Source organism: Phallusia mammillata, chromosome 3 (genome assembly GCF_965637545.1).
Source record: "Phallusia mammillata chromosome 3, kaPhaMamm4.hap1.1, whole genome shotgun sequence".
In the NCBI taxonomy this organism is placed as follows: Eukaryota; Metazoa; Chordata; class Ascidiacea; order Phlebobranchia; family Ascidiidae; genus Phallusia; species Phallusia mammillata.
The window spans coordinates 11,374,095-11,397,226 of NC_137254.1; the positions used below are offsets into that span (position 1 = coordinate 11,374,095).

The window sequence follows — 23,132 nt, forward strand, 5'->3', positions numbered from 1 at the left end:
GGCTATCGTCTCATAATCTTGATTGCATGGTGGTAAATGGCATTAATGCTTGACCTTGATAAACAATCAGCTACTGTGTTTTTAGCGCCCGGCAAATATTCAATGTCAGAAGTGAACTCTGAAATGAAGGCAAGAGCACGAGCTTGTCGTCTGTTAGCGATGTCCCTTCCTGTTACTATAGCAGAACATAAGGGGCGATGGTCGGTGTAAATCTTGAAATTACATCCTTCTAAGTAATGCCTGAAATTTTTGAGTGCGATTACAATCGCCGTGAGCTCCCGGTCGAATGTACTGTATTTCCTTTCAGTTTTTGAGAACGTTTTCGAAAAGAAGGCCAAAGGCTGTACCTTTCCTTCAAAAGATTGATGCAACACCGCACCCATGGCCACATCCGAAGCATCTGTGGTGAGAGAAAGTTGTGCTTTTGCGTTAGGAAAAGCTAATTCAGTTTGTTGGATAAGAAGTTCTTTTGCTCGTTCAAATGCTTTTTGTGCCTCTGGTGGCCAATTGACTCTGCTATTGTTCCGTCTGTTGCCTTTTAATAGGTCATATATGGGAGCTAGCACGCCTGATATGTTAGGTAAATGTGCCGCATAGAAGTTTATCATTCCACAAAAGCGACGGACTTGTTTAACTGTAGTTGGTCTTGGAAAATCCGTGATAGCTTGTACCTTTGATGGGATAGGTCTGACCCCAGTTGGCGATATCAGGTGGCCCAAGAAAGTTATCTGAGCACGGCCAAATTGGCATTTTGCAGGGTTTATGTACAAGCCAAAATCACTGAGGCGCTGGAAAACCTGTTTAAGATGCTCTAAATGTTCTTCCTCATTCTTTGAGTAAATTAATAAATCGTCAACGTATCCAGTCACATTAGTTAAGCCTTCCAGAGCCATATCAAGCAATTGGGACATGAAACTCGCGCTATTCACTAAACCCATCGGTAACCTCTGGTACACAAAACAACCAACGGGGTCCGAATAGCTGTTCTGGGTTGGTGTTCCTCCGCGATTTTTATCTGATAGAACGCTTCCTTGAGATCGACTTTACTGAATATTTTGCATCCATGTAGAGCAATAAATGATTGATTTAGGCGCGGCATTGGATATTTTGTCTTTTCCGTGCAGCTGTTTAAGACACGGGCATCTGAGACAATTCGCAAATCGTCTGTGCCTTTTTTAGCCACTAAGTGGATGGCCATGCCAAATTGAGATTGCGCGCGTCTCAGAATGCCTCGTCTACACATATCTTCAAGTTGCCTCTTCATGCGATCAAAATACTCCGGGCGGACTCGCCTAGCTTTTTGTACCGCTGGCATCCGGTGAAGCGGAATTCTGGCCACAATTGGATGCTTGGGCTCACGGTGATAATCTGGGACAGCAGTTATCTCGGGAAATTTCGCTAACAGGTCAGTATATTTTTTATTGTGCAGGACTGGGGCTTGAAACAGCAATTGGTTGTCTTTTGGACTTATGCTAACCTGCTTTCCAGTAGTGTTGCATTTCAAAAACCCGCCTTGTGGATTCAGACTTAGATTTTGTGCCTGTAAAAAATCGAAACCTAAAATAGGATAGGAAATTTCAACTTGATCAAATTCTACCTCAACAGGGCCAAAACCAATATCGACCGTCTGTAGTGACTTTCCAAAACACTGTATAGGCTGACCAGATACTGTAGTATATTTGCTCATCTCTTTTTGTGGTTTCAGACCTGCTTTGGCTGGAATAAAGCTCCCTGCGCTGCCGCTGTCAATCAAAAACTCAGTATTAGAAAGCACATCCTTGACACGAGGTAAGTTCTTGTCTATTGTTTGAATAGCATTTAGAGTTTGCCTTGGTATTGCAATCTGTAACCCTTCATGATATTTTGGACACGGAGGACCATAACATTTGAAAGCTTTGTCCTTGTAGCGTTCATGTATGTAGCAAAGGTTTGGCGGATTAGGATTTTGGCGTCCAGGGCGGTATTCATGGTTCGTTTGAATAAATTGAGGGTTTCTTTCATGCTGTGGACGAGTGTCTGTTGGAATGTATTCTGGCCTTTGTTGCTGTTTAGGGGGTCCCCAGAAACGCGGTTGATTGAATTGTTGGTTTCGCTGGAATTGCTGCTGGTTATTGTAATTTTGACGGCTATAATTTCCTTGAAAACGCGGTGGAAATTGATTGTTTTGTTGAAAATTTGGTCGTCTATTGTCATTTTGAAATCGCTGGTTTGAGTAGCGTTGCTGACGGAAATGTTGCTGTCCCCTGGAAATGTGTGTTAAGACCTCATCTAATTTTGCTGAAAGTTGTGTTACTTCAGCGTTTTTTCCATCTTGTGTTGGCTTATTATCGCTGAAATCGTCGGCAACATAACGGTCATAGTATTTTGCCATGTCCTTAAGAGTGTCAAATTTCGTAGCTCTTATTAGCGGTCTGACATGAGTGGGAAGTAGATTTAAGAATGTGTTTTCCACTAGTTCTTTTATGGTTGGGTCATCTGACACCTTTCTGGGACAAACAGATAATAATTTTTGTAGCAACTCAAAGGCTGATTCATTGTTGGGGTCGAAAGTTATATCATTCATTAACTGGATCCAAGAGGATTTTCCACCGCTTTGCAGCTGTGAAATCATTAAGTCTTTAATTGAATCATAAGGTTTCTCAGAGTCTGAGGCTTGAACAATAGCAGAACGAAACTTGTCTGTCTGTTTGTCATTGAAACTGGTTATCAACAGCGAAAAGCGTGCGTTATCATCTTGCACCTTGTTTGTGTCAAAGAAGTTATCTAAAACCTTGAAGTAAGTCTTAATATCTTTTTGATGAGACCATAATGGTGGGATTTTTAACACAGACATACGCATTGTGTCTAATTCTTGGTGTAGAATGTTAGTAGACATATTAGTAACTGGAACAACAAACTTTGCAGAACCGCTTAATGCTGGCCCGCTTAAATTCTGAGATGCGCGGTCAGACTGTGGTGGTGCTTTGTCGTCATTAATTTTGTCATTTCCTAACAGCTGTTGTTGTTGACTTGCTTCAGAGATACTGGCAGATTCATCAGACGTATTGGCATTTGCCATGTTAGATTTGCTTCGAGTATTATACACGTGGGCTGACTTTTTATGTTCAGGTGTTGATTTTCCCTTAGATTTGGCCTTTGAACCCTGACCTAGCGTGACTGAGCGAACTATTTTTGACAGTGTGAATGTTGTGTTTTTAACTTAGTGTGGGAAAACCTTTGTGTCCCTATAGAAACGGTTGAAACCGGACCAAACCAATATATATATGAGCAACAAATGTTAGTATAGCAGAACAGAAAAACGTTTCCGGCTTAGACAAAACCGCTCTTGTGAAACGTGAAATTAAATGTAATCAGAAAACACACAGGCTGTATTGCATGCACTATTTTGATTGTTAACTTGACACAAGTTCTTTTACTTTTTATATTTATCATCAGATTAGAATGAATGTATATGCACAAAAATTATTGCCTGAACAAGGTTTCAATCAAAATCAACTTTATCACACAACGTTTAATATGTCTGAAAACCGTTAGGATTCAAGTGCAGAAAATGCCACGCACACTTACTTAAGCAAGGGTTATGAAATCCGATGACGCAAACGCGTAGATGTGAATGGAATGCACCAGGAATTCCGAGTGCGATATCTCTTCGTCCTCAGTAGAGTCCCACGAAACCTCAGCAGCCTCGTAGATGACCAATACGTCGGCTTGCTCGGGAAATGAATTTGGCAAGTTCGAACCTCTGGGGTACCAGTTTGAAGCACCTACCTCCTTAGAGCCTGTTGGGCGGCAGGTATGGTGTCTCAAGGGAATGGATAGATTGATAACACGAGATTCCTCTCCGTTGGGACGCGACCACAATGGACTTGCAGGCGCTGCGTGCGTTAGCGCGATCCACTCAAGTTGCTCACGATTGACCCGTTGATAGAATCTCACAGCTTTACTTATTTCGTCTGGGTTGTTGCCAAAGCTATCCTGTTCAAGATCTGTGCTTGCAATTAAGCCTTGGAAGATTTCACACCTTATCTCCTGCAAACGTCGTCGTAGACCTTCAGCTAGAAATTGATCTCTGTCACTTATGAATTCGACTAGAGAGATCTCTTCCTCCAAAGCACAAGGCTTGAACTTCAAATCAAACTCTCCAAAGTTAGAATTCCAGACAAAGGTTGGAACTGCGTTATGAACCACAGTCAAACGATTTATCTCACGCTTAGCGACAGTAGAAAGTTGCAGTGTGCGTCTACGGACACGGTTTATGTGTTCTTCTTCCTCCTCACGATTTATAGGTTGTCTGTAATGTCTGGAATAGTTAAAGAGTCTTGCGAACCGGATGGAACTACGTCGGAATGAGCCTCTCGCTCGATTCATAGCACTAGCTCAATTATTAGGCACACCAGAGTTGATTAACACTCTGTATTCTTGAATATTTGCTTTAGGCAATATCGTCAGATTAGCTCTTGACCAGCTAACAACAGCAGTGAGATAAAAACCAAATTTAGCATCCACAAATAGAAACCACAAATAGAACGGCGTCGTGTTTCGGTTAGGATGCTTGTATTCTTGGGTTTGGGCAATTGTTCCCAGCGTAACTGAGCTCACTTGTTTTTGACAGGTTGGTCGTTTAATTGCATGTAATATTTGAGTGTGGAAAATGTGTGATTCTATTAAACAGCTCAAGCCAGCGAGTTAATACATATCATGCAGCGTTAGTAGCAAAACAAGAACGTTTCCGGCTTGACAAAACCGTTGACATGAAACGTGAAATATAAATTGATGGTGAGACACATCGAAGCACATGCACGTTTACAGTTTGACACTAGCAAAATATTTTCTTATATCAATTTTTACTGAATTATAAGTTATATGCACGCACACAGCTTAACATGCAACATACATCGATGAATAAACATAACCAATTTATCTTGAAAAGTGTTATTAAGCGAATAAAATATATATTTTACAACACAGAAAATTGTCAAATGCAGATTTCACACGAACTTACTTAACAGAGGAAAAGATGTCAGTTGGAGCGACCGCGTGAATTTCATTTTCGTGACCTTGGTAGTCGATTTCTTCCTCCTCTTTTGTTTCTGATTCCATTGGGATGTCAGTGGCGTTGCACATAACTAAAATGTCTGGTTGTGCTCGAAAAGTCTCTAGCAAGTTCGGTCGACCGTCAGGGCAATCTGTGAGTAACCCTTGTCCAAATGACGTCTTGTTCGAACCGTTCGGGGCATCGCTTTGAACGTGCTGTCCGAACCTTGCTCGTAAAGTACCATTTGAAGTGACATCTGCCTGCGCTGGAAGTGAGTTCGGAAGATCTGTAGCAACTCGTGGGCACCACTTTTTAGGCATGCCTGCCTCGATGGCGACTTGTTAAAGGCGCTACGGTGTGAACTATGATGTTCATTGCAAATTGTTTGGTGAGTCTGATCTTTGCATCTCAATAACAGCTGACTGATTAACAGCCACACATATGTCTCTTCTTTCTTTGTATTCTTGAATAACGTTAAAGGCGAACGTTCAAATCAGCTACACATCCACATGGGATAAAAATAGAAGCCAAAAAATAGAAGTCCCAAAATAGCTTTCCCGGTGGAAATAGCAGGAACAAATAGAATCCACAAATAGAACCCACCAATAGAAAAAAAAAACGGCGAAAACATCAAAGTCTACGCTTATATAACAATGTGAAACCTTGGCCGGTGTACGAATTCTTTTTCTCATATTACTTATATTATTTATTTTAAGGTAGCCATGTAATTTATAGTGCCATAGCGCCTTTTGGTGAACACCATATGCTTTTTCACAGGGTGGAAACGACGCGTTCTAATACGAATCACAACTGCGGAAACATTGCAAATACCGACGGAAATATGTGTCATAAGGGAATAAACACTATGTTTACTGTTAGATCTTTCTGGAACCCGAAAAATGGCTGAAAATAACTTATGACTACCATAGAAACGGAAATATAAACATTAGTCTATGCAGAAATGAGGGTAAACATTTCCATTTCGTGGTGTGAAACGTTATTGCGAAATAGCATGCAATAGTTTCCATAAACATTGCACAATAGTGTCGTAAACGCTACACCAGCAATGGCTGACAAACAAAATTCTAATCAAATTCATTAGAGGTAATTCTTTTTATCAGATTGGATAACGTTCCAATTGAGCTAAACTGACCCCTTTCTGATATATCCTAATAAGATTTCATTTCGACAACAAAACCTTTTCATTTTTGTAACAAATTTTTTTAAAAAAATAATAAAAAGCTGTAAAAAAACATTTTTGAATTTGGATTGGTCGTAGAAACCATTACACAGAACTTACAGGTCCAAAACTTTTCAAATCATTGTAAGTTTGAATAAATCTTAAAATTATATCGAAACGGAAACATTTTTACATGTATACCAAAAAATATGAGTAGTGGGCCTTATTACCTTCCGGGCCTATATACCTTCAGGTACCTTATAATGTAGTAGTTTGCGCACAATCCTGATGTCTGTGACGTCACAAACTGCCCCTACATGATTGGTATGCGTAATGTTGCCAAACTAGCTTAAATTCTGCATCTTCCTGCGGAAAAGGGAAAATTAGCTGATATATGTTGACTAAAGATTTCGGTTTCAAAAATATAAACTTTCTATACTTTTTCGTTATATCGTCGAAAATAATTCAGTATTTTCGGCAAACCTTGCTGAAAAAGTTTTGTGCATTACTAGTTTTGGTGACAGTTAGCAAGTGTTATCAATTGAATTGATTTCGAATGTTGATCAATTGGCACTACCAAAAAACGCGATCGCGTGCAATCATGGTGCTGTTTATTTTATTAACGTTTCTTTTTCGCAAATCTTACACTAAGAAGTTAACAAATTACATCAGTGTCGTACAATTTTTTGAAGTACTTTTCTTATTACGGTTTTGCCACAAATCATTGGCGATAAAAAATTACAAACAAAGTTTTGAATGTATGTCTGTCAACTATTTTAACCTACATGACTTGCAAGATAACATCCTTGTGTAATAGTATGCCACATCGAGCATGAAGTTATTATGCCTTACTTTGCAGTTACCCTTGTATTTGCATGATCGGCGTTCTTGGGCTCTCTATTTAGTTTGCAACTTATATTTAAATTTCTAAACAGATTAAAACATAGCGCTGTTAAGCAAATAGCTGTTGTCTCGAGCGCAAACTGGGTAGGGTAAAGGAAGACGTCGCAAATCCAGTTGTATTGAACTTTTCTGTGTTACAACTTTTTTTGTTAATGAAAAAACGCTTTTCCCTGCAGTTGTTCAGAAGCTAAAACCATGTAAAATGAACAAAATTGTATTAACTTCACGTTTACAAATTGCAAATTAAAAAAACATTACAGTAATGTCCAATAGAATTTAAAAAAGGATGCGAAAGATGCACAGCTGGTGATAAGCAAAAACAAGTGATAATACGTTTGATTTCCAATGTCATTGGAATTTGAAATGCAGCAGTTTTTGCTTAAATAATAAAACGCTTTTACCGATTGTTTACGTCTACGAAGTAGCAGAAGTGGCACTCTAACCGCAATATAACACAAAATCTGTGGCAAAAGAACAAGCGCGGCTTGTTCCAGTTAATGAACCTCTTTTTTATGGCGTAGACGCCGAACGTTTTGTGGTAGAGGCAAACAGTGTTCGATTTTGAGTCAAGTCCGTGGACTTACTATTCTGAGACCAGCCAGGTCGATGAAACGAGTGACATTGGTCATTCACGAGTGGCCATGCAAATGCAATGTTATAGTACCACGTAGCCTATCAAGACGCTTACTTGTAAAGAATTTATTTTGTCATTTTGTTGCAACGCTTTGTTTTAAGGATTTTTACCAAAGTCCTATCTGTCTTTGGTTTACAACAACGCGGCTCGCACAGTCAACCGTTGTACTTATTACACACACCGTTCAAGTTTCAACTCAAATAACTTTCTTGTTGTTTTTATATGTCGAAATAGCAGACTTTTCTAGTTGCGAAAGTAAGTGTTTGTCAAAATATAGTTAACATATCTACGTCTAACCTGCAATGTAAATGTGTTTTGTACTATTTTAAACCCGAAGTCCTTTTAGGCGGTATCTAAAAGAGGAATATAATGCCACAAAGTTTTCATGATGTGTTTAGAGATCCCGGGCTTGAACGATTATTTCAAAATTACTTTTAATGAAAGAATGTCACTATAACCATAAGCCTAGATGATTGACTTTGACCTCATTTGCATTTAAGTTGGCGGTGGCTTGGTTGTGCCACTCGACATTATCCAAAGCTCGTTTGTGGTAGTTTGCGACATTATCCAAAGCATGCGATTGTTTGTCGAGCAGCTATTTAAATATGATGTGTAAGTAACAAATAGTTATCATATGTCGTTTGCTAATACTTGACTTTACTATCGATGCTGCTTCATGTAAAGTTTGTAAACAAACAAAAGTCAGAAAAAAATTTATTAAGCTGTTTTTAGGTAAAGTGCTCAAATACAGTCTAATAAAAAAATCAAAGAAACGAAATCAAAAAAATAGGGACTATCAATTCACGAAAGGAGCTTAAATTGTATGTAAACATGTTGAAGGTATAATTTGTAATTTTGCCAGACTGAGACTCCAAAAGCGTTTTTGTAGCTTGAATGTGTATCTGTGTCGCTCTATATATTTTTTGTTTTATCTCCAGTAATAATTTAGCGTGTATGTGAACATTGCCGAAAAACCGCAGTTTCGGTGACAATTAGCAAATGCTATCAAGCAAATTGTTGTGATTCGGCCGAAACCGAACCTTTTACGAACACAGATTTCAAAGCGTTAAACGTTTTCTTTATGCTCGAACTATACACCAAAACGAAAATCGCGTTAATTACTATATTTATTAACACATACTTTTTTCCATTGTAGATAAAAAATAGCGATTCTTTGGCAGGTTGGCAACCATGCCCGAGGCAATGTTGATTCCCACAGAACTAAAATGAGAACGAAACACAACTATTCTGCACTAATTGCCTGGTAGATAAAATAACGTTTTCGTGTCAAACGCGTAGCGTACGACTTTGCGTGGCGTCATAAATGATTAGGTTGATTCGGCCGAATTTATTCGACAAAACCGCCGAATATTCGGTTTCGGCCAAACCGAAGTTATGCCGTTTCGATACATCATAACGACAACCGGAAAGATATCCCAGTTGGTGAAACACACATAAAGAAATGATAAAAAAGATGCAAAGCATTAACGATGTTAAAGAAATTAATGTTGGCGCCTATTTTGTAAAGTCACTTATTTTGAAATATGTCAAGTAAGTGGGCCGGCGGCTTTTGCACGAACTGGACATAAAACCGATATTCCACCCGTTGGAAGGGCCATTTCTATCTGGAACACTCGACAGTGCAACGCGATTGCTGACAAGACGGCATTAGCGCATTATTATGCTATTGTACATGTAACTGTATTTTGACAAATGTTTGGATATCACGGAATTGTTTATGTGCAGTTTGTGCAAAAACCTCCAGCCCAATTACTGGACATTTTCGAGGATAAATGGTTTAACAAAATCCGCACCAACATTAATATCCGAAAAATGCTCATTTCAAGAACAGAATATAATTCAAACCACCACCTCCTATTGGACCATCTTGTTGTATTTGTTGCTTTATTGTTAGGTCCCTTGGCCAGAGATCATTGGTTTTTCGCTTGCCGTGGGTTTTATCAGACAAAAAGCGTGTGCTCTCTATTCTTTTTTTCTCCCACAGTAACGGTTATTTGCACTGATTTTAATTGGTGGTTTACCAGGCCAAGTTTTTATTCAGTGTGTTTACTGGGTGTTGACTTCAGATGCGACAGCTTTTAACGTTTGTTTTTTTACCATTATTTTTGTGCATTTTTACCATTCTGAGATGTGTATTTCACCAATCGATATCTTGATGCTTCAGATACCGATGATAGGTAAAGTATACGTAATTTGAATTCTTACGCAGTAATGACTTGTTGTTTTTATGATATTAAATCATGGTGCTGTTTATTTTAGCAACGTTTTTTTTCACAAATATTTTCCTACACTAAGAATTTAACAATTTAAATTGACTGAAAGATGAATTTCATACATGATCTATCTATTCGTACAAAACGTACAAACAGAAAATAAATTAGGAATCAATACAAACCTACTATGATAAAAGTTACTCCTGCTAGAACGCTGCCGAACAATTTTTACTCGATTTGTCCTTCATTTCAATTATACTAAAATTGTCATTTTTTCACGGGGTTCTAACCCACGACACTCCCGGGGACGAATCCCGATCAGGGTTTCTGTATGTGGGTCAGCTGCGCCGGGCCATTCGGTCAAGTTTCTTTGAGGCGCTTTGCCATGCGCTCAAACTCAAAGAGCTATATAACGGTAGAGCTACTAACACCATAACCCACACGACACCCAAAGTCGATTAGGGGGCGTAAAGAGCTGAATTTTTCATTCAGCGGACGGTTGGGAAATAAGTTTTTAAATGTTTTACATTAGTAACTAATTTTTTGGGTTAGTTTTATTGAATTTTAAGTACTAATACCTTACCCCGACCCTAATAGCCCTAACCGTAAGCATTTTTGGAGATATAACCAAATCGACTTTGGGTGTCGTGTGGGTTATGGTGTTAGTAGCTCTACCCTATATAACGAACTCTTTTGTTCTGCAAAAGGATCGGATGGTGGCGCTCGAGAATACAGCAGCACGGCGAGCAAAAGGGTTTTTACAAATGTGTTTAAATATAGAAACTGGTAAAAGACAGAAATTCAGTGACATTCACACTAACCAAACTATAAACGATTTAGAGGTTTTTGCATGAAAATCAGTAGAAGGTCTGCAATACAGCATCAAACACAATAAACATGACTTAACGACACTAGTAGCGGACGGCAAAACTTCAAGCAACATCAAACCTACCAGAATATCAGATCGGGATCCACGTCTGAATAAAGGTTTCACACAAATACAAATCCGGCAAGTTAACAACAAGGTTTAAACATGATGTTACTGGTCATTAATTCTACAAGTCACACAATGGGCGACAGGCAACTATTCAGTTTATAACAGCGTAATTTTTCTGTTTGTTACCAAAAAAAAAAACACATAACCGACCAGTTAATAAAGGCATGTAGGCGCTATACGTTCCAGTTACTTACAAGACGTGATGCCAATAAACAATGACGCGGTTGTGACATCACAGGCACAGATTGTGCGACAGACAAAGTTCCAGGTTGCACAACACTGTGTCATACAAAAGAATTAAGGCTAATTGCGGAAAATATAAACACGTGTATTTTTGACATTTTTGTCTGATTGCTTAGTCTTAGAGTACCATTCCTTTTTGTTCTTGTAGCTGTATTTTATTTACAATAGATATTAGGAGCACTTTTTGTTACAAGTCTTCGATGGATTCTTGGTATTTAATTGATATCGAGGTTCGTGACGAACTTGACCTTAGTACTTTGGTGAATGGTTGTTCCAGCCTCCCAAGTGAATTTCATGAAATTTGCCCCGTGATTGAAAGCAGAGAGACACCGGTATAACCGTAGTTTTTAAATTAATCATTAAAATAACTGCTACGAAAAGTTTATGGGTGACTTGTGAACAACAGGCGGAATAACATTTTTTTATATTTGATAAGTTAAATGCAAGCGTGTTACCAAACAAATTGCAAATATTTTTCAATTTGATAATATAAATATAGGGCCAAATTACTACTTCACACAGCACAGTATAGTTGCAAACCTGTTTCTGAATGAGCTATTGATATGCTAGATCGTGGCACAAAAAACGATACAATTAATATTTCAAATACATTTGTCTTCATGTTAATCGAATTATATTTACCACACTAAACACAGCTGAAGGTAATGGATCTTTCCCATAAGGAGATCGGAATTGCGGAGGCATTTTCACTTTCTTGTTCTGTGCACAACATTGAAAACTTAGTGCTGCGGGAATGTCGGATCGATAGTGGGAGCATTGATTGTATCTGCGATGGAGTGAAGAAACTGGAAAAGCCGGTGAGTAAGACATAATCACATGTTTCTTTTGACTGTGGTGTTTAGATACATAGTTGATTTCACACTGCAATAATCATATTGTTGCGGTTACTTAAGCAGGTGTGTGATATGGGAACAGCAAAATAATAAATCCAAGAAACCACGGCCATAGGTGTCGGCAAAATTTTTGCTAAATGGACTAAATTTTGACGCATAGGCTACTTACGATATCAAACAATTATGTACAGATAAGCATAAATTAAGTGCTGCATAAACAACACCTAAAAACAATTATCGGTGTAAATAAATCCAAACGTAGCCTTGTGGTAACCCGTTTAGTACCATTACCATATAGTTTGTTCGAAATACAGCAAAACCCAGAGATTGTATAAATAAACACCAGATACGTGAAGAAGGATATGTCGATTGTTTAGGGGTTCGATGACTTTCCCTAGGTTATTGTATTGCTAGCATTTCTACCTAATAATTATTCGTTAATGTTATTTGTTGTTCCAAAAACAGCTGAAGAGACTGGACCTCTCCAGAATAAGAATTGGCGTTTCGGAAGCAGCTTCACTTGCCCGTTGCGTTCACAATATTGAAGAACTTATACTGCGGGGATGTAAGATTGGCAGTGAAGGCATGCAAAAACTCTGCGATGGAGTGGAAAAGCTTACAAAGCCGGTAGGGACTTGTAGACTTTCGTGTTTATCGAATTGTAGATCTGTACGTATATAAACTAAGTTCCCATTGATCAACAGTTTTTAAAAAAATGCTGTTCTTTGTTGCGTGTAATACACTATCCAATCGCTTGGTTTACTCTTAATTCCACTTTTTTATTTTTTTACTTCCGAGTATTTTTATTGAAACAGTTGACTATTTCAGATAAACTTGCGATTGACAAGACAGTTAAAGTTAGTTACAAAAAAGCGTCTCGAATTTTGCATTTAGTTTATTTTAACTTATTATCTGGTTGTAGTAAATTCAAGTATATATTTGTTGTTTGTTTTATTGGCTACTTATTCTTCGATCATCAAACAACCGTTTAAAAACATGCTACAATCGACAATCTAAACATTCTAAAGTATAACTGAATTGATATATTGTTGAAAAATCAACGGTAACTTTAGCGGTATGGTGTAATTCATTGAATCTAAACATTGTTGTAATTTACATATTTGAATTTGTCACTAGAATAAATGCATTGTTTTTTTACATTAAATCAGATGAAGAAACTCGACCTCTTTCAAAACAACATCGGAATCTCAGAAGCAGCTTCACTGTCTCGTTGCATCAACAACATCGAAAGACTTTTGTTGCGAGAGTGTAAGATCGAACACGAGGCTGTCAACAAACTGTGCAATGGAGTGGAAAAGATTGAGAAGCCGGTAAAACTTGGGTTTTCGAAACTAACGTTCCAGGTCCATATATTTTACATTTTAATCGACATCTCCCTCTGCTGTTAACTTTGTCATAAACACCTTCAGTGCCTTCGAAATCTACAATTCCGCTTGTTCTTTGCTGGGAACTAGGTAAAAATTAGACAAAATTGTAAATATTGTGGATAACAATTTTTGATTGGTAAAATTCAAAAATAAAGCAACCCTTTTTTAACTCCGATTCTGCCGAAAATATACAATCAAAGGTAATTCTACAAATATATGACTTGTCTGGAAACGTTTAGGTCTTATACTATACTATTAATTAAGCCATACAATTTGCCATAAACATTGCATGTTTAATGTAATAGAATTAATTTATGGTACATGAATTACAGCTTGTTCGAAACTACACCTCCGCTTAAAACAGATGCTTTACACTGCTAATAAAATGAAAGAAATAAACTCACGAAATAAAAACGGTTTGTAAAAACATAACGATCTCGTTTCCTAACAATAGTTTATGTTAGTTGCAATAGTTTCTTTCTTTTCGCGATTAACCCATACTCGCACCGGTAATATATTCTTTAAACAACATGTTTATTAAAATCCATTGAAAAGAATAACTGAAATATTACAGTTATAAACTTATAGATGACGTACATATAGCTTTAAAAATTACCAGTATCAGCTGCGAAATGGTGTTCTTTTGTTCAAATTTTGAAATGTAACTTTTAAAACATTCTCGTATCATTGTTACTGACTGTGTTAATATTAGATGAAAATGCTTGATCTCTCATGGAACAAGATCGGCGACATGGGCGCAATGTCACTGGCTCGTTGCCTTTTTTATTTCTGAAGATCTTGTGTTGAACAAATGTGAGATCAAAAGTGAAGGCATCAAGGCATTATGTGATGCAGTGGAAAAGCTAACAAAGCCGGTAAAAATCTAAGATTGACAGGGACAAGCTTGTAACAAACAAAACAGTTTGTGGTTTGACAGGAACCTTTATTCTTTGTTTGGTACAAATTTAACATATAGATACAACAGAGTTTAGATTTATTTAAAAACAAGCAGAAATGTGACTATGAAAGTTAATATTTGGTACATTGGCTGATATTACTTTCGGCAAAAAAAAAACAGTCCATAGACGTTTATCACGTGTTCTCCTCCAAGTTTTTTAATTTCGCTTGGCGGGCACTGTTTTATTTTTGTAAACAAGCACTTTGCTCAAAATGTTCTCAGAAGGTGCGTTGGGTGCACTTTGTTTTAAGTTTGACTCGAAAATGGGCTTCCACTTACTGTGATATTCAATGTTACTGTCGCATCGGACTTTAAATTCAAACATTTATTCACATTTAATAATAGTGACGTTTGCCCCGGTTAAACTACCCTGCCTTTTTTGCACACAAAAGCCTGACCGGCTATTAAACCTGTTTTTCTAATCACTGTACCGGTCATAAACTTGCTCTAGGCTATGATTTTATCGCCCCCTAATACATGTTAACGTGAATGAACAAACGCCTTCCAGTCAGGTTACATTTGACGTTTTTAAAATCGCCTAATGAATAATTACGGCTCACAGTTGATCCTTTGGCGTTGTGGCATTTGTGTTGCGTGGTCAGCCGTAAGTGGCGCTGTTGTGATATGCTTTACCGAAATATAGATTTGGAAATGTAACTAGTTTGGCGTCTTCTAGGTTTAGTTGAGCAGCGTTAATTTATTTAATCAAAGAGTCAGATTTATGAACTGATCCAATTTTCTACCTTTTTCTAAGGGTCAGCACAAGTTTGATCCCACTCAAGTAATTTTGGTTTCGCGCATCGTTCGGTTGCAGATAATAATGATAACAAAGGCTGAAAGGTTTCATAAGCGCTGCCACGCATCGTTCGGTTGCAGATAATAAGGCGCCTGACATTTCTGTAAAAACGCCGTCGGCAGCATTGTCTTTCTCTATGCCTCAACCGCTCTTGAGTTTTTCGGTCAAGTCGTCGACTAGTGACCAGACCGCATGGTTGTTTTTTTCCGCCTAGCCAGGCACCGTGTGCACGATATTCTACTCCTCATCCAGTTGCTCCGGCGCCTAGTTTTGGGCTAAGCAAACTTGTACCTGCTGCACCATCCGTCGCTAAAATTAAAATACCTGCGATGTGGCTACTGTAAAGTTGAGGCTTGCTACTGTGAAAATAATTTTTCAAAACAACCAAGTAACTTCAGATGCTGATAAGTTTACCTCAATTATCTCTTCGCTAAACCAAGAGCAAGCGCAAAGGATTGGTCACGTTATTTTAGAAGATGTTCGTTACCGTTGCTACGATATTTGAAACAGGCCTTCTTAAAGGCATTTGGTGGCAAAAGTTGTTGAAAAAGTTGTTCCACGACATATTGCCAGCTTATATCCGCATGATTTTGGCGCGTGATTATGGTTTGTCAGTTGACGAGTTGGCTGAAAAGGCTGATCAAATCACGTTGATTAGCGAGCCAACACGGTTTCAGCCCAAAAATGTGATTGAAACGGTCGCAAATGTCTCTGGCGATAAAGATATGTTTGCTAATACCCAAATTTAGATAAACGATAACAATGTAAAGCGTTTGAGTGAAGTTACAGAGGAGTTGAAGGCTATTAAATCGGCCTAAACGGTTGCGTCTGTTGCCCCTCATTTCCAAAGACCTAGGAGGCCGAATGGCGGGTACAATAGGTCTGGTAATTATAGATGAGGTAATGGCAATAACGGCAATTATCGCCCATCGGTTCCCAAAACTCGCAGTATCGGCCGAGGCAGTGGAACTATGGTGGGCACAAGAGTATCAAGGCGCTCACCTTCTGATTTATGTTATTATCATAACATGTATGGGTCTGATGCGAAACGCGTGTTCCACCTTACGCCCTTAACCGCCAAAAAACGGGCAGCGTCCCTCTCGCCAAAGGTGAACGATACACGGGCAAAAAACGTTTTCATACCTTTACCATTTTTGACAAAAATACTAAGCTGAATTTTCTTGTTGATACCGGTAGTGCGCAGAGTCTTATTCCTGATAATTTAGCGCGCGAGCTTTGTCCAAGTATACCTGTAAATATAAAATGTGCGCTTAATAACGAATTTCAATCCTATTGGGAAGTTGAGTTGTCTCCTAATTTTAATTTTGGTCGTTTTACGTGGCCTTTTCTTGTTTGTGACGTGGATTCTTGCATTCTAGGCGCTGATTTTTTCAACAATTTTGAGTTGTTAGTTTTACTATTATTACAGGTGAATAAAATGTTTGAATTTCAAGTCCAAAGGTCCAAAGTCCGATACACGGTAATAGACGTTTGTGTATTAAACTGAGTTAACATTGAGTTTATTTTTTGCGCATATATGTAGTTTTGTCACTGTGTTCAATGCTATATTTTTTGCACTATAATCAGCTGAAGAAACTCGATCTATCCCGCAACCGAATCGATGTTTCAAATGGAAAATTGCTGGCTCGTGGTCTTCATAACATTAGGGAACTAGTGCTAGTAGGATGTTTAATAGGTAAAGGTTACGATACAATCTGCGATGGAGTGGAAAAGCTAGAACAGCCGGTAAAAGTTACAATGCTACACTTGTTTGTTATTTCCTAAAAACTATTGCAGATTATTTCTAAAAAATAAACTGGCACAACAGTGACAATATTACAAAAATATTATAGAAACTACAAAGACCTACTCAAGTTTACTAAAAAAATATAAGTATTACCGGTTACATAATTTTTGTTTCAGTTGGAACTTCTCTGTTTGTCTGAATACACCAACGCAGCATTTCTTACACTCCCACCACTCTGGCTTAGAGATGAAAGAGCCAAATCACTGGGACGATGTGTTCACAACATCAAAGTGTTTATTGTTGGTAAGCATCACTTCACAGAGGAAGGAAAGGATGTTATCCGAAAAAAGTCACAAGGAAAAGTGATATTTGAAGCTTTAATCAATATTTGACAACTACTTGTCACAAAAATGAAAAAAGATAATAAAAAAAACATAATTAAATTACTGATGATAAAGTTTTTTATTGCCCGGACATCCGTTGAGATAAGTCATGATTATAAGCGCATAGACCCCAAACTTATTGCCTCTGCTTGTGAAATCCATTAGGGCACCATTTAGCCGAACTGCAATTATGTAAAAACTAAAATTATAATGGCGGACATAATTTTGTTTGTGCAATTATACCTGTGGGGTTAAACATTTCTTCCAAATCTATCATTGTACGTATAATCGTAATAAAAAATGAGTACAATTGCTTGATAATTTCGTTTGAACGAAGTGCGACCCTGTCCATGATTGCGTCAACATCCGGGTAGATAACTGGCCACAAGAGGGTGTTAAATATTGATTAAAGTCGCTGTTTAGTCGTTATTTAAACTGTAAAACTAATTTTAGTACGAGAATTTACCTTCTTTTGGGTATAAAGTATAATGTACTAAAACAAGTTTGTTTTTTTGCAAATTTCCTCCATAGTCCGCTAAAAAACTGTTGGTCGTAAAATACTCGAGATGAAACACAGCTTTTAAATCAGAAAGAGTTTTGTTGTTCTTCTCATGTCTCAACAAAACGTTAAATGCCTGAAAACAGAGTTAGGTATACTGCACTTGTTTTGGTATAGCAAATGTGGTAAAAACTATAATAAGTAAGTAATTTTTTTGCGCGCAGTTTAAGTGGCAGAGTGACCCTAAGGTCACCTTATCAGCCACCCTCGATTTCAAAACAGGCAATCAAATGAATAAACAGAACAAAAAAAACATGCAAAGATAAGAAAAGAATCACCAATCGGGAAATTAACATACATTTGATCAAAAAACAAAATCGACAAGCAAATGTACTACAATTGTACAGAAGACACCAAACAGGGCGCGGAACGAAAAAGGTGTTTGTGGTAGAAAACCCTGAGTAAAGGGGATCAGCTAACAAATGCATAAAAAAAAAGTAATAAATGGGAAAAATACGCATAGGATGGGAAAAACAGTGTTTGAACAAGGCGTTATTATGCGAAGGAATACAGGAAAAAGAATGGTAAACAAACCGAAAACATGAAAAAGGAAAACAGATAAACAGGTGAAAAAAATGCTAACCGAAGTCTAACTTCATATGATGGACAAAAAACAACAACATTGCAGCAGAGAACTGAAGTAAGCGAAAAGTAAACAAAAAGAAAGCGGTTGGATAAATGATAAACAAACCAAAAACACGGAAGGTAATAAAATAGGAAAACGATGTCGAGAGAACAGATGAAAGGAAAAAATACATAGCATCAGAAAACTCAAATAAGCGAAATGTAAACAAAAAGAAAGCGGCTGGATAAATAATAAACAAACCGAAAATACGTGAGGAAATGAAATAGGAAAACGATGTCGAGAGACAGATGAAAACATAAAAATTGGATTGTAGCAGCTAACTAAAATGAGCGAAATGTAAACAAAAAACGAAAAGCGGTTGGATGAATAGCAAACAAACCGAAAACACGTGAAGAAAAAAATTGAGAAAACGATGACGAAAAAACATGAGAAGTAAATGACAAGAAAAAAATACTAACTGTAACTTGAAATGACGGACTGAAATAACAATATTGCGCCAGCGAATTTAAAGCAAGCGAAATATAAACAAAAATATGCAATGTTTGCAACAGGATTCTTCTGTCGCATTGGATTTTTCCAAAACAACATGTGCTCGGGGTCGGACAAGGGCGTTTTTGTCAACAAATCTATGGAATGATACTGCGCTTTACATTAGAGACGAACTTGGGGTAGCTAATTCATGCATAATTAGGTGATTAGGCCCAAATTTTAATTGCAAAGTATTGTAGGCTTTTCATACCCGAGTTTGTTTGTACCTACGAAAGATGGTAGTTTTGGATTTTAGTTTGCCTGGTGTTGTGATAGTGGACTAAAAATATTGGTTGAACACCGAAGGCAGGAGGTGTTTATCGAACTTGTACATAAATTTGTATATCTCCAATTGAAGCATGTCATGAATTTGAAGTATGCATAGAGCGTTATATATAGGCTGCAGATGTGTTCTGATGTCAGTGTTACTTATGAGCCTTATTTTGCAGTACTTGATAAATAGCAAAGTGTTAAAAGTGTGGGTTTGTTGACAATTTTTATTTTAGCAATTATTCCAATTGACCTAGCTATTTTTGATGATATGTATGATATGTGATTTTTCTGTGTAACTTCTATAAGAAGTCCAAGGTATTTGGTGACATTAGTCCTTAAAATTGGTTGGTTATTCATGGTAACCAAGAATTGTAGTGGATCAAAACATAAAACAAAATTTGTGTTGAAATTTGATGTTAGCACCAAGTAAACAGCAAAAAGACTTGCTGGGTGTGTTATCACACTCACAGGTGATAAGAATTGTGGTTTTCCCGATTGTCAAAAAAGCTTAGTGACCTGGGATTTTATGGGTGGACAAAAAAATCATTATATCCTCCTAATAGGACCTAAAATAGTTTAGGGATTCCATTAGCAACACAGCTGGCTATTTTTAACATAGTCCATTAAACGACTATATTTTCACCCCTTTTCGTTACCCTTCAACTGCTAGGCAGGACAGAAGTTTATTATGATGTCGTCAATAGCAAACAGTGGAAGTGTATAGCGTGTTGATTACGTGTAGTGATTAATAAATTTGAAAACTCATCAATGTTATGAAATTTTGCATTAATCCACCACATTAATCAATGCTGTGTAATTTTCATATTAAAAACCCTGTTGTGTAACAATGTTTTATTTTAGACTTTTAGAGAGATATGTTGATTGGTGGTAGCTTTGGAGACGGGTTCGCGAGCAAAAAACTCCACCTGGTGCACATGTGCAACATGGCAGTTGACATGTTCAACATAGCGGTTGACATATTGCACATGACGGGTTGACATGTTGCACATCGATGTTGCGAATAAACATGGCGGTTGACATGTTGCACCTCTATAGCATAACGTGTTATTCACCTAGATCAGAGGTGACCAACCGGTCAAAGCCTAAGACCAATTTTTTTATTGTGTTACCACAAAGAGCCACATTAAACACATAAGCACATATATATGTTTAATGCCTTGTCCCTTCCTCACACAGAGACCTTGCTTAGCCAGATTTATTTTAAATGTCGCACACCAACATAATAATGACACAATTTGACTTGTACAGACCACGGACCAGTCATTTTCAACAAACCGAACTGTCTCTCACACAAAACTCTCATTTCAACGAATCACACAAACAAAAACATTTAAGTTATATGAATTAAAATATCATTATTTTCTCATTCTATAAATAACGTACGGTGAGATTCATGTCAGGTGAATTGCTAAAAACTTATTTCACTGCCAACTGTGCGGTATTTTCTAACGCGCATGCGCACCACACTTGGGCGCCGAGTTTTACAAAAATGCAAAGTGCCGAAACTAAATTCATTGCGACGTCACTAATGAATTTACCACCAACAATCGCTCAATTCAAATCCAAGACAAACTGCCCATATATAACGTATAACGTTCGTCGTAATCCGATAAACAACGGATTTAAGAATTGTTTATTTTGGAACACATTTGTTGTAAATATTGCTGTTGCTATGTGGCTCATTCGCATTGTACGCAACAATGAGCAACCATTCATTGTCAACTGTTACGGACAAATTCACAATATTTTAATATGATTTCTGTGCTTCCTTTCCCAAGTGCAACCATGCGTTACGTCTATTCCCAAGTGCATTAATCTTTGTTAGTTTTGGGCCAATCCTAACCTCTAAATGCGTGATGTGACTAAAACGTGCCTGGACTTAGCCATGTGTTAGTGCAGTAATCTGTTAGAATCGACTTAGTTTAAATGTTTGTGTGTTAACCAAAAGTCAGCAATTTTACTATGTTAATGTCTAGCTATGTGAAGTGTTTCTAGTAACTTTTCGTTTGTTATTGTTGTTTGAATGTTTAGACAATAAAGCCAACACCGTAATGTCAAACACCTAGGTAATGTGGACTTCAGAAATCTCAACTGCCCAACTGTCTTAATTGTCTCAGTTTCCTCTTTTCTGTGTAGTCTTGACATCTACTGTGGCACAATTGAACTGTGGCAAAAGTTTTGGATGTTGAACACGAACTGTATTTGTTGTCATTTGTGCACTGTTTTTAGACCTTCATCGCCATAATATAACAATGAAAACCACAGTTTGCGCAGTCTAGAGGGCAGTTGTGAATTACTGACTCATTGTACCTGATGATGGTACCAACGAAGGCATTTTTGGACGTCACAGTCAACAATTGAACATATGACATCATAATCAAGCCATTTGCCACATAACGTTGCAGTTTTAAGGTAGGCTTTGTGGCCTTACCAATATAATACGTTTGTTCAAACGCAAAATTGTTGAAGCATTACTGATTTTGTACCAGATCGCCACATACTACCCAAAATATACACAGTGGCCTCAAACTCCCAACAACGACGTAGGAGCCGCATGCGGCTCGCGAGTTGGCCACCCTGACCTAGATGAACTAATGCAGTTGCTGTACTTAATGTTTGCGCTTTGTCACGTTGCACAAGGTACGATGTGGGTGGTTAGGTTTGGTTCAACCTTCACATGGGTCAAGTTATTGTCAATAATATTGTTTGAATGCTTTCTTGTTGGCTTTAGCTTAGAACAGTGGTTCTCAAAGTATGGGTCGCGCAGGGTCAAAAAATGGGTCGCGCTCTGGTGATTCACTTCTGCCCAAACGACCTACTAGTGCATTAAGTAAACACAAACGAATTTACTTAATGTAGTAGTAAAGTCACCTCACTCGATTACATTGTACAGTAAAATGGACCAATCATTACCACATACAGACGACAATAGGTTTCCAACTTTACTGTTACGCACCTGACGATTGTAAAGTCATAACACGGAAAATAATAGGACAAGTTAATCATGCGAAACTGACGGTGGAGATGTAACAGTTAGCGTTTAAGGATGGGTAAGTATTCGTACAAGAGAACATTTTTAGGTTTGGGATTCACTTCTATCAATGATCATTGGGCTGCAATGCCACAATGTGTGCTGTGTTATGTAGTGTTGTCGAACGAAACAAGTTCGTTAGGCCTGCAGCCGTTTTGACATGGGCGGACGCCTATGCGGCGACGAATTGTAATCAGTCTCGTTATCGAACAGCACAGTTAAAGTCGAATCTGAGACCTTTCACTGAATATAAAATATGCAGTGGTCTCCCTAATGAAAAATAAAGCTGTGCATTGAAGATATTATGAACGAAAAATTTCAGTTTTTTATGTTTGAGGCTTGGGTCGTGAGATGTTCATAAAACTCAGATTTGGGTCGCGGTCAAAAAAGTTTGAGAACCACTGGCTTAGAACTGTGCACACTGCACGTGGTGACTTGTTGTATGAGGTAACGGCGATGTTGCAAGTTGATGAATTTTTGCACTTAAGACTTTACATTGACCTGCCTTGACCCCTTGGTCATTTGCTTTGTAAGTAACATACCTACAAATGCACCTATCAAATAACATGGCGTTATATCATTACACGCATCAGTTATGTTATGTACACTGGAAGCGGCCCTCACACAAATGCTGCCCTTTTGTGTATGACATGCATGTTGCAGGTTAAACTTGAACATATGAGACAGATTTTAACTGTTACCTTGTGTAAGTTATTGTCAAATATTTTGCACAGGTCATTTGCAAAATGATGATGCTAAATCATTTTCTGAGAGTTTACAAA

At 37.8% G+C, this 23,132-nt stretch overlaps 2 protein-coding genes across 2 annotated transcripts; one reads left to right on the plus strand and one right to left on the minus strand.

Moving 5' to 3' along the window:
- The first annotated feature begins 1,724 nt into the window (after window positions 1–1,724).
- On the plus strand, window positions 1,725–17,412 carry LOC145217507 (ribonuclease inhibitor-like). Its single transcript, XM_080084779.1, has 7 exons — window positions 1,725–1,788; window positions 11,883–12,044; window positions 12,546–12,707; window positions 13,250–13,411; window positions 14,181–14,343; window positions 16,810–16,968; window positions 17,146–17,412. The coding sequence occupies exons 2-5, from the start codon at window positions 11,892–11,894 to the stop codon at window positions 14,259–14,261; spliced, it is 558 nt and encodes a 185-aa protein (XP_079940905.1). The 5' UTR covers window positions 1,725–1,788; window positions 11,883–11,891; the 3' UTR covers window positions 14,262–14,343; window positions 16,810–16,968; window positions 17,146–17,412.
- Window positions 3,437–4,372, minus strand: LOC145217502 (uncharacterized). Its single transcript, XM_080084774.1, has one exon. The coding sequence runs from the start codon at window positions 4,366–4,368 to the stop codon at window positions 3,568–3,570; it is 801 nt and encodes a 266-aa protein (XP_079940900.1). The 5' UTR covers window positions 4,369–4,372; the 3' UTR covers window positions 3,437–3,567.
- Window positions 17,413–23,132: the final 5,720 nt, after the last annotated feature.